The sequence below is a fragment of the Neomonachus schauinslandi genome, chromosome 11 (genome assembly GCF_002201575.2).
Source record: "Neomonachus schauinslandi chromosome 11, ASM220157v2, whole genome shotgun sequence".
Classification (NCBI taxonomy): Eukaryota; Metazoa; Chordata; class Mammalia; order Carnivora; family Phocidae; genus Neomonachus; species Neomonachus schauinslandi.
In genome coordinates this window covers 47412695-47428125 of record NC_058413.1, presented here as the reverse complement: position 1 = coordinate 47428125, position 15431 = coordinate 47412695, and the positions used below count along the sequence as shown (strand labels likewise).

The 15431-nt window shown below is 45.5% G+C and overlaps 1 protein-coding gene across 4 annotated transcripts in view; it reads right to left on the bottom strand.

The window, feature by feature from the left end:
- Positions 1-15431, bottom strand: part of SCUBE2 (signal peptide, CUB domain and EGF like domain containing 2) — a 66353-nt gene that overhangs the window by 24724 nt on the left and 26198 nt on the right. For 2 of the 4 annotated variants that reach the window (XM_021685760.1, XM_044919850.1), the window contains exons 8-16: positions 12659-12775; positions 11576-11698; positions 9032-9148; positions 7531-7653; positions 7008-7124; positions 6661-6747; positions 4960-5064; positions 2773-2928; positions 2175-2381 (exon numbers count right to left, since the gene is read on the bottom strand). In XM_021685760.1, the coding sequence (XP_021541435.1) occupies positions 2175-2381; positions 2773-2928; positions 4960-5064; positions 6661-6747; positions 7008-7124; positions 7531-7653; positions 9032-9148; positions 11576-11698; positions 12659-12775 (1152 nt within the window). The remainder of the gene's footprint in view (positions 1-2174; positions 2382-2772; positions 2929-4959; positions 5065-6660; positions 6748-7007; positions 7125-7530; positions 7654-9031; positions 9149-11575; positions 11699-12658; positions 12776-15431) is intronic. The other 2 variants (XM_044919849.1, XM_044919851.1) reach the window with 2 other exon arrangements.

Sequence of the window (15431 nt, the reverse complement as noted above, 5' to 3'; positions counted from 1 at the left end):
TTTCTTTCTTTCTTTCTTTCTTTCTTTCTTTCTTTCTTTCTTTCTTTCTTTCTCTGTGTAGAATGCAACTTTCTTCTTCTTTTTTTTAATTTAAATGCAATTAGCCAACATATAGTACATCACTAATTTTTGATGTAGTGTTCAATGATTCATTAGTTGCGTATAACACCCAGTGCACATCACATCACGTGCCCTCCTTAACGCACATCACCCAGTTACCCCATCTTTCTAATTAACACATGCAACCCCTCCTTATACACACTTCCTCCCTTCAGCAGGAGGAAGAAATTTCACTGGTAATTCTTTGTGCTCTTTTCTCTACAGGGTAAAATCTTCAACATTGCTATCAGACAGGGTGAACCTGATTTGGTTCCATGTAGGCTTACAAAAGTCATCCATTGCTAGAGGGAGCTCTTGAGACAAGACACATTGCCTCTCAGCAACAAATCCAACCTAATTTAGCATGACAAGCATCTCAGGACACATTTACACACACAACAGCCACAGCGTCTTTCATAAGCTGTCATGGTCATGAGGCCTCTGTTAAGTAACTCCTGATCCTCATTCCTGGGCCTTTTTCCCAGGAGCACAGTCATGGTAGTATTGGTAATACTCTAGTTTTGCCTGATTTCTTAACCGGCCACAGAGACTCCCTGGCAAGGCTGCAAGGCCTCTCCCTAACAGGATAGCAAATGGGGAAAGGGGCCGCAGTTTAGCTCTGAGAGGCCAGCAGGAAGACTGGCCTGCCTGTCCCTGACAGTTTCTGCAACTCACCCCCTAAAGTAGGTCAGCAACAGCCAACTCTCATCACCATTTTGGTATGGAGACTGGAAGTCTTAGAATTTTAAATGAGAACAAACCAACCAGCTGGATTGTTTCTAACTTTTTTTTTTTTTTCTTTTTAAGGGAGTCAGCTAGAATAAAAGTCAAGACTATTTGAGAACCAGCCCCTGGTGGACAATTACACTTGATTTTACACTTGATTTTTACTACGTTTTGGCAAAACAATAGATTTGGGCTGGGGGATTATTGCTGACAATTCTCCTCAATGAGTGCCTTGGGCTCAGTTTTGCTTCTTCAGAAACACTGGCTTATTACTCCTTAGCTCAAGCCTCACTTCTAGGGCCTTCTAATGATGCTTGAGAAAGGACATCAATTTATTCTGGAGGGGTCTGGTTATCGAAACACACCTTACTTGGGACCAGAGCACAGGCTTTGGAGTCAGACCGTCAGTGTGATCTAGAGCAAAAGAACCTAGCCCTCTGTGCTCTGCTTTGTTCATCTGTTGGGTGGAGATAATAACTGCAAGCTGGTAAGATGACCATTCAGGTTGAATGGGATAATGCAGATACCGTCTTAATGTTGTACTTGTGTCAGAGGAAAACTCAAGAAAGCATTACCATGATTTTTATAAAGTGAGACTATAAAGGGATTACCTACAAAGGCAGAATCTCCCATAAATGCCCAGAACAGTTTCACCCAACAAACAAATCTCAAGACCGACCACCCTAGAACCTCTTGCCCAGGTCCCTCTTGCCTAGAACTTCATGAATTGGTGTTGTTCAAATGCCGGGTGTCAAAACTTAATTCTGAAACACACACACACACACACACAGACTGTATATGGAACTGTCACTACTAGGAGTCTTGGGCTGAAGCCCAGGGATCTCATAAGGCTGCCAAGCAGGCCCCCAGACTTGCCTCGGCATGAAACTATGGACAGGAGACTTCATTTCCAGGTACTGCCATCAGCTGGGCCAGAGGGAGATGACAGGAATGGACAGCGGGGCGTGCAGGAGGCTCAGGGGTGCCTCCCACCTACAGTCCTGTCCCTGCCCGGGGCCACAGTGCTCTGAAGACCACCGTCCATCAGACCCTTTAAGGTCAGCACTCCCTCTTCTCATCACCTTACTCTTCCTCTCCATTCTTCAATTTGGCAAACATTTATTAAGTGCCCACCACAAGCCAGACACTATGCCAGGCGCCGGAGAGCTCTTGGTCCAGCAGACACAACAGGCCCCAACATGTAGTTCCCAAATGACAGAGGGTGTCCACGGTGTTCTCTGGAGTGAGCCCAGACAGAGAGAATGGGCCACACTTTTGGTGACCCCGAGTCTTTACGGAGCTCAAGACAATTCCGTTAGCAAGAATGTCCCAGCCAGCAGGTCACTCACCACATTGGTTTCCTGCGTGGCCCTGGCCCACTCCACAGGCCTGCACTCGGTGTTCAGATGTGCTGGGAGACGTCTTTGCCCCTTCCAGGTCCATGCCCGAGAGCTGGAGGTAAAACTGCTCCCTGTTGGCAGCCTTCCGGAGCGCGCGGATGGCTTTCCGGAGCCGCTTCTCTGTTCGCTTGACGATGCAGCTCAGGTCACAAGAAGCTACCGAAACAAGAGGGATCACCATGGGGGAGGAGGTCATGCTGCAGCATGTGAGGGTGTCCAGGGTGGTGAGGGACCCACCAACACCCACAGTTCCCTGGGGACAGAATGGGGGGAGACCTGGGGCTGGGCACCTCACAGGCTGGGCAGCATTTGACTCAGACAGAAATTGGTTGGCCAAAATGGAATCTTTGAGTTTTTATGAAACAGATAAAGCCATGAGGTTCCAAACCAATTCAGTTTAGTTTGGGAGTGAAAAAACAAAAAAACAGGAGATACTTCGGTGGTTGCATCATCTTGTCCCCCCACCAAGAATGACGAAAAGTGAAAGGCAAAGGAATAAGGAGCAAGCTGTGAGAAGCCTGGCACCACAGACTGTTTTCAAACCAACCTGTCACCTCCTTTTGGTTAGTTTCAAGTTCAAACTCAACAGAGAGAAACATTTCCTTAGTGGCGCTGGGGCGGCCAGGGGCTCCCGGGACTTGCTTGCTGGAGCTGCATGTAAGGTTTGCGTAGCGGAAGCTCTCTTTTACTGAGCTGTGCTTCTCTGTATGAAAAACAAAATTATCGGAAGCCAGATCCTGGCAAAGCACTCAGTTGAACATTCGCTAGAGCTCAGTAAACATTTCATTAGAACAACTCTCAAGGGACGAAGTGATTAACTCCAGATGCCAGGGCGCTGCAAGCCTCAGCTTGGAGCACGATGACATTTTAATTTTGAAGAGCCTCCTATATAACTTAACAATTTAGCTCTTGAAAATTATTTTCGTGGATGAATGCTGGATGTGTGCGACTGTGTGGAAGATGAATGCTGGATGTGTGCCACATGTGTGGAAGACAGGGAAGACAGGAACCAGGGTCACCTTGCAGTCCTAACTGCCGGCCTGCTAAGGTGTGCTCTGTGTTCTCACAGTTGGTTTCCTTAGAGCTGGACTGTGATGTACCAAGCAGGGGCTGAGGCTTCAAAGCGGGAATGAGCACAGGAGTGGAAAGGAAACCAACTCCTGCTTTCAGGCAAACTGAGCTTGGAGTAATTGCAACCCAGAGGGGAAGCTGGAAGGCGCATTAACAGCGATGTCTCATTTTGAAATAACCAGCAGCAATGCACGGCACAAAGCATCCAGAGAACCAAAGAGTATCATGAAGGCATCTAGGGTGGGAGGAAGTGTTGCGCAAGGCAGGGCTCTGCACATCCCCGTTCCGGACTCTCTTAGATAGAACCGAGAGTTCCCATGTATTCTTTGTTAAGTTCCCCTAATGCTAACACCTTACACTATCCTGTATATTTATCAACACTGAGAAATTAACATAGTACAATACCATTAAGAAGACTAAAGACCAAGACTATTTTTAAATAATGCTTTTTCCCTCTATCTAAAAGCATGAATGATGGGCGTCTGGGTGATTCAGTTGGTTGAGCAGCTGACTCTTGATTTCGGCTTGATCATGAGGTCATGATCTCGGGGTCATGGGATAGAGGCCTGCACTGGGCTCCACACTCAGTGGGGTGTCTGCTTGAGACTCTCTCTGTCTCCCCCTCTGCCCCTCTCCCCTCAAACAAATTAATAAACCAATCTTTAAAATAAATAAATAAATAAAGTATAAATGCTCACTGTGGAGAATTTGGAAAATGCAGAAGAAAAAAATGAAAATTTCCTGTCATCCCCCCCACAATGAGATATAACTACTACTAATGATATGATGAGTTTCCTCTCTTTTTCTTCTACTCATACTTTTCCTTACACAGTCTGGGTTGTATTAGATATATGAAATCTTACTCTCCCCTCTCCATCTTAGCATTATAAGAACATTTTCCTATGTCACTAAACATTCTTTAAAAACACATAATTAATAGCTGCATAATATTCCATCAAATGGAGGTACCAAAATTAACCTCAATTTCTTAAAATATGCAGCCAAAAGTGACTACAGTGAACTTCATGTTTATTTGTATGATTTATGTGATGGCAAACTGGGGAAAGAAGCATCCCTAATACATGAGTCATGATTTTTTTTAATCTCTAAAATTATTTTATGAAATAATACAGGAAGTGTGAGCCGGGAGGGGAAGGAAGGAGGGGGTATTGGGAGAAGGTATTGGGTCCCGCTCTTCTCTACCAGGCCAGTTCTATTTGGATGGTGTTTGTTCTGCTGAAGCCAATGGAGTCACCGCCTCCAAAGACTGGATCCAACAGGAAAGCTGGATATTACATCTTTGTTCATCAGAGATTATCCTGAACCAACCCTTTCTCATTTCTTTGGCTTATATTCCAAGCAAAGTCTGAGATCTAGAAAATTTAACCCAATATAATTGCAAACTGCCAATGCATCTTAAAGCCCTTACTGATTCCCGTGAACTCACAGGTTTCTCCAGAGCTCACCATGTGTGCCTGGCAAAGGAAGCCCTGCGTATAACTCCAGAGCTATACAGGGGTGCTAGGCTAGGCCCCTCTTCCCCCTGTGGAGAGAGTCCTTAGAGATTCTGGACTGTTCGATCCCATCTGAAGGGCTCAGCATGTTACAGGCCCCTTTCCCAACATGCAAGCAAGCTCCCTGCACCAGCCATCTGATTTCATACCTGGTAGTGCTGGTCGCAGACCCTCGGAAAACAGCTCAGCCTTTTTCAAACTACACTTGCCTTCATTTAGTTTAAAGGTTACACTTGTCCTGACGGTGGCGACATCTTCAGAAAGAAACAAGTGAGAGATGTTACCTTCAGAGGCAAAGGAATGGAAAGACCTGGTGGGTAATGGCGAGCTGTCCTGAGGCTGGGTCCCACCACATGCTGCACACCCTGAGCCCGTCTCTTACCCTGAGTCCACAAAAGATCTGGCTCATGGAGTAACCATGATCCTGAGGCTGGGGATGCCAGGAGCCTCCTAAGAATAACACCTATCCCTCTAGCTGAGATTAATCCAATGCTCAAATATAATAAAGAGAGGGCCCCAAACAACCTCAACGCGAGATGAACTATGAGGTCACTTTTGTGACTTCCTGAGAAAGAAGACCAGACTCTCCTAGTTCTAATTTGGACACGACTGCTGGGGGAAATGGTGAAGGGCAGATTCTCCTGGAAAAGCCTTTCCTGGGAGGGCAAGGTTGGGGGAGCAGAAGAGGATGGCACTCTCCAAAGGCGGCTAGGATGTTTGGGCTCTGGGGGCAGCAAAGGTCCCACTTTGAGGGCCTCATGTGCAAAATTCTGCTCTCCCCCCACAATCAGTCTTAACCATATGTCAAGCTCTGGAGCCAAAGCCCAGGATTCATACTCTAGCTCTTTTGACTTGTGATGAGAACTTAAGCAAGTTACTAAAACTCCCTAAGCCTCAGTTTCCTCACCTGTAAAATAGACAAAATTGGGGTACTTACATTAAGGTACCTACATTACTGTGAGGATTAAATGAGATGATACAAAAAAATAAATAAAAAGTTTAGCCTACTGTCTGGCACACAGTAAGAACTGAATAACTATTAACTATCAGCCTGCCCATCCTGGTTAAAACCCCAACTCCACTATTTCCTATCTGAGTCTGGGTACATTATTTCACCTCTCTGAACCTCGGGCTCTTCATCTGATTAATGAGAAGAATAGTAAAATTTCCCTGAGCACTGCAGTGTGGATTAAATCAGCTCAGACATGTAATACAGTGGCTGGTATATTTAACCACTCAGTCAATATATTCGAGTATTATTGTCCTGCTTTGGGTCGCTAGCTCTGCTCATACATGTAATATGGACATCAAGAATCATTTCCTCATTCAGACGTTCTCAGGATGTAATCACAGAGATGTCTAAATCTGGGAGGACAAGGTTACTTAAAATCTTTACATTTCATCCTTTGTCTTCTGACAAACCAGAAAGGGTTGGGGCCTCTTTCTCTGGACAGAATCTTTGCCCCCCGTCATGCCTATGTCTATCTCCACCAACGTCATGTGCACCAGGCACACACTGCCTGGTGGGCCTTTGAGGTACAGGGAGTTTGGGAGACCCGAGTCTCCTGATCCCAGAGCTCTGTGGGCCTCTGCCCAATATGATGACCTGCCAGGGCTGAACACGGACGGAGCCTCCGAGCACACAGTGGACACTCGGTAAAGATCTGTTACATGGTGAGTCGGTTTTCAGGCACCAAGGCTGTGGGCAAGAACAGACTGCAATGTGCTCGCAGCACTGAGGAGATTAAGAGAAGAGAAAATAAAGCCAACGCTCAAGAATAGCACCCCAAGAATGAAGCCCACTGTTATCACAGTGAACCCCAGAGAGAACACGCAGATTTGGTAATTACCCCCGAAAGTGGAGTCATTGGATTTTTGCTGTTTGCTCTTGAGAGAAGAGGAAGAGCCGCAGGTGACAGAGTAGGCCTCTTGCAGTCCTGACGGACAGAATGTGGGTTGTCAACATGTAAGCAAGGTTACAGTCCCTCCTGCTAGCAGCTAAACTCACTCCCCACCCCCCTTTCCACAGAAACCACTAGACAAATGCCCAGCATATGGGTCGTCAAAGCATGGGCCGCCGGTGGTCAAGGGCCGCTGGTCAAAGACCTGGGAAGCCTTTGAGGGCACCTAACACCTAACGGCCAGGAAGGCCTGGCCCTGGCACGAGGACTTGCCCCAGGGACTGGGACCCACTCACCTGAAGAGAGGTGAATGCCCGAGTGACATCTGAGGAAGCACCTGTCTCCTCCACCACTCTTACCGCAATGCAGGGACACATGGGGTGACACACTAGTGGGCAGGACCCCCTTCACTTCTGAACAGGACAAAAAGCAGACACTTACAGCAAGAGCAGGACACTTCCAGGTGAGTCCCAATCATCCCAGGCCCCAGGAAAAGAAGGTAGGGCTGATATCCAGCACAGAGCGCAAGACACAGGGCACTATTTCCCTCCAAAGTAAAGAAGCTACGTGTGTGCTGGTTTTGGTTTTTTTTCCCCATGCGGGAAAACAGAAGGGAGTTCCGACCTACACAGAAGCACAGAAGGACACACCGAAGAGCCTGTAAAGTATCTCCTGTTTTTGAACTATTTCAAGAATGGCTGCTGCCGCCGAGGGGACAAGCGTCAGGGACGGGAGGAGGGCGGGCGCCCCCCGGCCCCGTGGGGACAGGGCCGCCGTGCCAATGCGAGCCCGCTGACTGTGGGACACGGCACCCCTTACCCACACAGTCTTTCTGATTCCAGTGGAGCTTGTATGCAGAGTGGCACTGGCATTCGTAGCTGCCCACTGTGTTCACACAGACCTGCTGACAGCCCCCATTGTTGACACTGCACTCGTTGGTGTCTGCAGAACAAAACACTCTCCTGTCACAGCAGCCCGCTGGCGACCAGGCTGACGCCGTCCCTCCCCTGAGGAAGCAGCAGGGAAGCCACAGGGTTGAAACTCACTAAACCAAGGGAAGGTGCTAACCGCCTTCGGGATGTGCACTGGGCACCGGCTGACCCCACTCCCCACTCCGTGGGTTTCCTGGCAGAAGCTCCGCCAGGGTGGTCTCAAGTTCCGTTCTGGACCAAACCTTTCCCCCATTAAGGATACTCAGAAGGGGGCACGCTCTACTTTCGCAGGTCCAAACGCAAACACCGCACAGGCCTCCGATGTGGAATTCTACCACCCCCCTGGGCTACACGCCAAGGGAGACAGAGTTAGGATTCCTCACTGGACAGTTCATATTCAGTAGCTGAAGTATAGAGAAGGAAAATGACTTGCACTAATCCGCATCCACCCAAGACTGAGTCCAGGCTGGAAGGCAGCTCCACCTAAAACCCAGACACACATCCGTATTCAGGGCATATATCCTTGGGGTTTCTTGATGGACTGGAAGAGGATGTATTTAGCCATGCCAAGGATGTATTGAAACGGAGAAGAGAGACAATGTTATCTATACCAAACCACTACTCTCCATTCTTCTTAAGCACAGGACACAAGAATTGGGCAGGAAGTATTTAAGCCCATGGTTCCCAAACACTCAGATACTCGGTATCACCCTGGAAGCCCTAGCCATTCTGAATCAGAATCTGAATCTGTATTCTCAAGGACTGTTCAATGAACCTGATGATCAGGGGGAGCAGGGTGGGAGTCATTTGATGTCAAATCTGATTTATGCCATAGTCGACATGAGCATTAGGACAAATGACATCAGAAGACGGGGCTACACGGGCACAGCCCAGAGAGATAGAGCTGATGGTCCACTTCCAGCTCAAAGATCTGCTCAAAGACCAGCTCAGATCTTGAAACAGGCTTCTCAGCTCAGCTAGTTCCTGGGAACAGCAAGGCTATGGAAATGGTTGGTGCCCTGCCCAGTCTCTCTGAGGACTGTGACTTTATGATCCACTGGGAAGTTCCAACAGACAGGGTATCAGCTCCTGAGAGACCCTCCCACTGTCTGAATACACTACATCAGTAAAGTCAATAAAAAGTTCACAGTTGGTTAGCTCAGTTCCTCTCTCTGCTCCATAACGTAACATGTTAAAGGGATCCATGTGAATAGATTGCCCTTAGCAGATACTTCCCTTGAGTCGATGAACTCACTACTATACACAAAATGTCCCTTTCATTCCCCCAATATTGGAAACTTGACCCTGACCTGGGGAAACTGGGGGACGTAGGTCCGGCTCCCCTGCAGGCCCAACCTCCCCTGCCTCTCAAGGGGCCTTCTGCTCACCTCCACAGTGGGTGAAGCCATAGAGGGTGTACCCTTTGTTGCAAGCACATGTGAATGTGCCGGGGTGGTTGATGCAGTTGTGGTCACAGGTCCTATCCAAAGAGCATTCATCCACATCTGTAATTGTCAAAGGGAGAGGGGAGCTGAAACCAACTCTGAGGGGTGAGTGGAAAGAACAGGTTTATAACTCCACTCATTGACCGACAATAAAACCAACAGAAACAGAATTTAAAAAGTATCCATCAGTTCACCTGCTCACTTGTGTCAAAGAAAATGTTGAGCAGCCTACCATAAGTATACTCACAACCAGAATCCTTATTTCTAAATTCTGTTGCAAATTGCACTTGCCTTTAAGCTCCGTTGGTCTCTCTCCCATGCTTATTCGCAGGACTGAGTAATTTAAAATATTTAAGTGAAGCCAAATGAGATAACGTACCTTAAAAGGGTTTGCAAATGATAAGGTGCAACCCATGCGTTACTGTTGTTATATTCCTACTGGTAAGACAACAGTACTAATTATATAAGCTATAGCAAATGGAAAGGAGAAAACAGTTGGGTTGGAAATAACTCTGGTTCCTATCTTTCCAGAATTAGTCTTCTGGCCCCAGGAGGTCAATTGGGTTTTAATGTCCTCTGCACTAAAAGAATGCATGAACGCTAACAACCTCAGTGATTTTCTATTGCAGACACTAAAATTTGGTGGTTAAGCTCCAAACTGGATCCTCTTGGCCAATCCCTTGGCTTTGTTCTTCTGCCATGGTTCAGCCCCACAGGGCCCCTCCTGTCCTGGTCTAACGTGGAGGCATCGCTGGCTTCAGCCAAGGTCCTGGAAACTAGCCTCAGGAGGCTGCCTTTGTCAATCTAATTATTTCTCCTGCCCTGGTCTGGTCCTTATCTTTCCTGTAGAGTAGAATTTCAGTGCTTCACTTCCTCAACTCTTTGGAGGGTTTTAACAGAGTTACGACTTGTGTCTCCAAATGGATAAGCCAGGACCAGTGCAGAACTCAGTGGAAGCCAACTAGCCCAGAGCTAGATCTCTTTTTCAACATCAAATGTGCCATAAGAAACTATGTTAATAAAAAACAAACATTTGGAAGGAACTAGAGGAATGAAGAAATGAAATTAAAAAGGGCAAATTCTTACAAAACCTCTTCATCACTAGCTTTTCCCAGAACTCCTGGCAATTTCTTCAGTAAATTTGTTCTGTGAAAATATTTCTTCTACCAAGACCAATCCGTGAAAAATAAGAAAAAGTCCATTTCTTCCCTAGTAATTGATGTCACTCTATGAATTCTGTTATTAACATCAGCCAGTTGTCGAGAAAGTTGGACTTGTTCAGTAGCTGGCTTTGGCTGCACATCATGGGCTGTGGCTTTGCCAAAAATAATGAGATCACTTTTCTAATTCCTTTTTAATGTGTTTACACAGCTTAAACAGTATTTCTTGCTCTGTACATTATGAAACATTATGTGGAACATCAAATTTGCTTTCCAAGTCAAATGAAAGAAAGCCATGCAATAGTCATCCAGAAGGAACTTGCTGAATTTAAAGGGGGCTATACTTGAACTGCCTGACAAATTATGTATTAAGCGGAAAAAAAGGAGAGAGAAACCTAATTCACACACCATAAGATTTTTAAAAAAGGTAATGTTACATTTTTATTACCTGAAGTGAAAGCAGATATTATTTTCTGATTTTGACTTAATTCTGGGATTTCTAACAAAGTAAGTTAGGCTGTTCTTATTCCCAGAAATGGAACAAGACTACATGACAGCACATCTTTCCTGACAGCGACTTCCTGTATATCCATAGGGCATAAAAGGTGCTCATCTGAAAATATAAATGATGCTCCTCATCCAACACAGCTTACCACCACCCCAGAGTTATTAATAACAACAACTGCTCCCCAAAGATGCTCCCCTGACACCCCTTGTGTGGGAGGAATGCATCTAAGAGGGGGGTCTGCAATCCTGCCTTGCCTCCACTCAATCCCCTGCCTCCCTCCCCACCGTCCCTCTCCCCAAGCCCCAGAGGCTGGTTGGTCATTAAAACAAGGGCTGAAAGGAAGAGACCAACTGGTACATGACCTTGATTATGGGTTGACCCCAACTCTTCGCTAGGAAAAGGTAAGGTATGTTAACTAAATCTACGTATTTTTGCCAAGTTTTGTTATAAAAATCCACAAAATTAAAGGAATTTTAGAAAATTTAGAAAAAAGAAATTACTCATAATCTCAACACCCTAATGCAGACCTGTTTACACTCTGTGATCCATGCCATTTCTCGCAGTGAGCTCTGTATGATCACACCAGATGGATTCTTTGAGGTGTTCTCTAATCGTTAAAGCTTAATGTCCAAAATATACTTGTGAGCTACATCAGTGTTTTTATTCTACCGACAGACGAAATAAGTGAGGCATGGGTTGGCAGTTGGATTAATGACTCCATCGAGAAGCCCAATGAGCCAGTCTCTGCCAGCGTGGGGTTTTGTCTTCTCGGCTCCAACCAGCGAGCACTGCACAACACAGCTACGTTTCGGCACATACCTTGGCAAGACTTCTCATCTGTTAATAATTTAAATCCCTTCTTGCAGCTGCAGTCAAAACTGCCCACGGTGTTTTTGCAGAAATGATCGCAACCTCCATTGCGGGTCTGGCACTCATCAATGTCTGTAACAGGCAAGCATCGGCAAATCAGAGAGCAAAACTGGCCTGCTTTTCTACAAATCCCTGACATGCTATTGTGTGCATGCTTCAATACTCTCTGCAACCAAAACAGACCCTGTGAAAGCACGTAAAGATGTTTGCTGATGTTTTTAATCTTACACATGTTTTCTTGTTTGGCTGAACCAACTGGGAAAGACAAGTGCCTCGGCCCTTGAGAATTCTGACTTGTGCTACCCTCGGCTAGCATTGAGCAAACAAATTATGGGAAAGAATGGTGATGTCCTGTTACGTTCTCATCCTTGCACTGCTCTCTCGAGATAAGATGGCTCCCTTCGGTATACTTTCCATTCCAATTTAATGATTTAAATTATAAGGAATTAGAACATTTGTTTTGGCAAATTACACGACGATCAAGTAGCCTCAATGCTTTTAAATGATTCCTGATACTCAAATTAATCTTATCTTCTCTCAGTTTCATCTGGTAACTGGTTATCTGCTTTGTATCATGTTAAAGACAAGCCTTTGTACTCTTGCCCAAGAAATACTAGCAGGTCATTGAGGTCTCTATTGATCAGTAAAAGTTAATTGTACGGCTATTCATTAAGTTCTCTGGATAAAAATCTCGGCTGTTATTTATATAATAATCTCTAGGCTGTTACTTATGATAGGCTGATACTATCAGGGGCAAATGAATGTTTTCTTGAACTTCTGCCTTTTTCTAATAAGGCTGCTGCCTGGGTTATCTGATGCTTGCAGAAGCTGACCTTCTCAACAGTTGGTGTAATTAAGTTGGTTCTAATTAAGCTTACTCAATTATAATCTTCCACTAGCCCAGGGAAGAAAAGCTTTTCCAGTGAGATGAATCATACTCTTTCTGGAGTCTCTCCAGGAGGTTTGCGGGGGGGGGGGGGGGAGAGCTGCCTTTACCCCCACACATTAGCAGCTTGGAGAGGCACAGGCTACCTTTACAGGTCTTCCCATCCAACTGGAGAGTGAATCCAACGGGACAACTGCAATGAACACCTGTCGAAGTATCCTTACAGGTGCGATCGCAGCCTCCATTGTTGACAGCACACGTTTCTGACAAGGAGGGAAGAAAAAGACTGTTAGCTTGCTAAAGAAGCACTGATACAGCTGGGAGGAAAGGCTATGACTGCAGAATTAATGCTTGACAAAGTTCACGAAAGCCAAGAGGCATGGTGGGGCACTCACAATTGTATCCCAAGTCTCTATCACCTGCAGGTGAGATAAAGGGAGAGCAGGGGCAGCTCCTCTCACCCACCTAAATAAGAGACATCTCCCAGAGAAGCTTGAGAGAGGGGTAAAAATGGCTCTCCAGCCTGCTGAGCCTTTCCCCCCTCCACTGGCAGGTCTGAAGCCGCTACACGTTCCTATTGATCCACAGCCACTGACCTGCTAAGTGTGGCCACATCTGGCAAGCTAGATGTGAATGCAGAGCAGGGCAAAGAGGGATGATCCCTCCTTAATCCTGAACCTTCTCCCTTCAATATAAGAAATGGGCGAAGCAAGAGAGGGCAAGCTTCGCCTACCCCAACCATTCTCTTGCTGCAGACCAACGACTTCATCCTTGCAACTGCCAATTAACTCAGATTAGGAGTTTACCTTTCCCTGAAAGGAGAAAGAACTTGTCACAGATACATGAAAAATCAGCCACAGTTATTAAGTCCCATCTATAGAGATGAGGAACAATAAGCAAATGTCCTTCTAGTTTTACTTACTGCTTTTACTTCCATAGCTACCTCAATGTATAGCCTCGGGGAAAAAGCTTAGTTCTAATTAAATATGCCAGACAGAACAGGTATATCACTGTTTCCTCTCAAAACCTCACATGAGAGTAAAAAGATTTTTTAAAGCATAAATCCTTAAGAACTGGTACAGCCACTGTGGAAAACAGTACGGAGTTTCCTCAAAAAGTTAAAAATAGAACTACCCTATGAGCCAGTAATCACACTATTGGGTATTTACCCCCAAAATATGAAAACACTAATTCAAAGGGATACATGCACCCCACTGTTTATAGTAGCATTATCTACAATAGCCAAAGTATGGAAACAGCTCAAGTGTCCATCGACTGATGAATGGATAAAGAAAATGTGGTGTGTGTGTGTGTGTATACATATACATATATATCTGTGTGTGTACATATATATATATATAAAATGGAATATTACCCAGCCATAAAAAGGAAAGAAATCTTGCCATTTGCAACGACACGGATGGAGCTAGAGAGTATTATGCTAAGCAAAATAAGTCAGAGAAAGACAAATACCATATGATTTCACTCATGTGGAATTTAAGAAACAAAACAAATGAGCAAAGGAAAAAAGAGGGAGAGACAAGCCAAGAAACAGATTCTTAACTACAGAGAACAAACTGATGGTCACCAGAGAGGAGGTGGGTAGGGGGATGGGTGAAATAGGTGATGGGGATTAAGGAGTGCACTTGTTGTGATGAGCACTGGGTGTTGTATGGAGGTTTGGGTCAGTAGATTGTATACAGACTAATATTACACTGTATGTTAACTATACTGAAATTAAAATTTTTAAAAAGTACAAATCCCTAAGGACAAAGAAAATGGAAGCAAAGACAATAGACGGAAGACGTCAAATATTCTGGAAGCGGCATGTCAAGGAGGGGCAGTAAAATGGACAAAGCAGAAAGCTAAACCCTAGCAGTCTGCAGAGGGGGTGCCAACAAGTGGTGAGCTCGGGTAAGCCATAGAACTCCAGAAAGGCCCGGGAACTGGAGATACTAACTTACTCTAGGGGCAGAGGTAAGGTAGGAGTTAAAAACAGGAAGATTGATTGTAAGTCTATAGAACAAACAGACAAACCCTCAGATCCCCTCCTAAATTCCACAGCCAGGTGACTACCCCTTCCTTATTTGGGCCACAGCAGAGAAATTCATCTTCTGGAGAAGTAGGACCAGAGAAGCACTGGACTCGAGGATACCAGGAATAGCAGGAGGGAGGAGGACACCCGGTCAGGTGAAAGTCTATACCCTGAAAAAAGGGATCTCAAAGCCTCACCACCACCACCCGCCCCCCACCCCAGCTCCAAAATCACTGGCAGTCAAGTCTACGTCCCCTCAGCAGGAGACTGAAGGATTCCTCTCCAGCTAAACTGACCTGGCCAAGTGAAAAGACATACAGATACTGGCATTTGAGGGTCTCCAAATGAAATGGCTAAGTCACTGCCTAGTCATCCAAGTTAAAGCCTACCGGCTGGTAGAACATCCAATTAACCTTTTACTATTTCACTATTAAATATGAAAAGTCAGCCTAGAATCGACAGGTATTTCAGGAAGGCCTTTAATATGAATAGATGCACCAAATCAAATGAAAAGGGAAAAGGGAACTTGGATGAAACAAAGACAATACAGGGAACAAAAGAAAAGTTTTAAAAATCTCCTAATTAATTTCCCTAAAGAGATAAGGAAAGCATTCATGAAATATGAATAGGTGCCTCCAACAGAAGACAAAAGTAAAATTCTCAAAAACTTAAAATATGAAAGCAGACATTTAAAAAGAATCCTGTAGGGCGCCTGGGTGGCTCAGTTGGTTAAGCAACTGCCTTCGGCTCAGGTCATGATCCTGGAGTCCCGGGATCGAGTCCCGCATCGGGCTCCTTGCTCCGCGAGGAGTCTGCTTCTCCCTCTGACCCTCCCTCCCTCATGCTCTCTCTCTCTCTCATTCTCTCTCTCTCAAATAAATAAA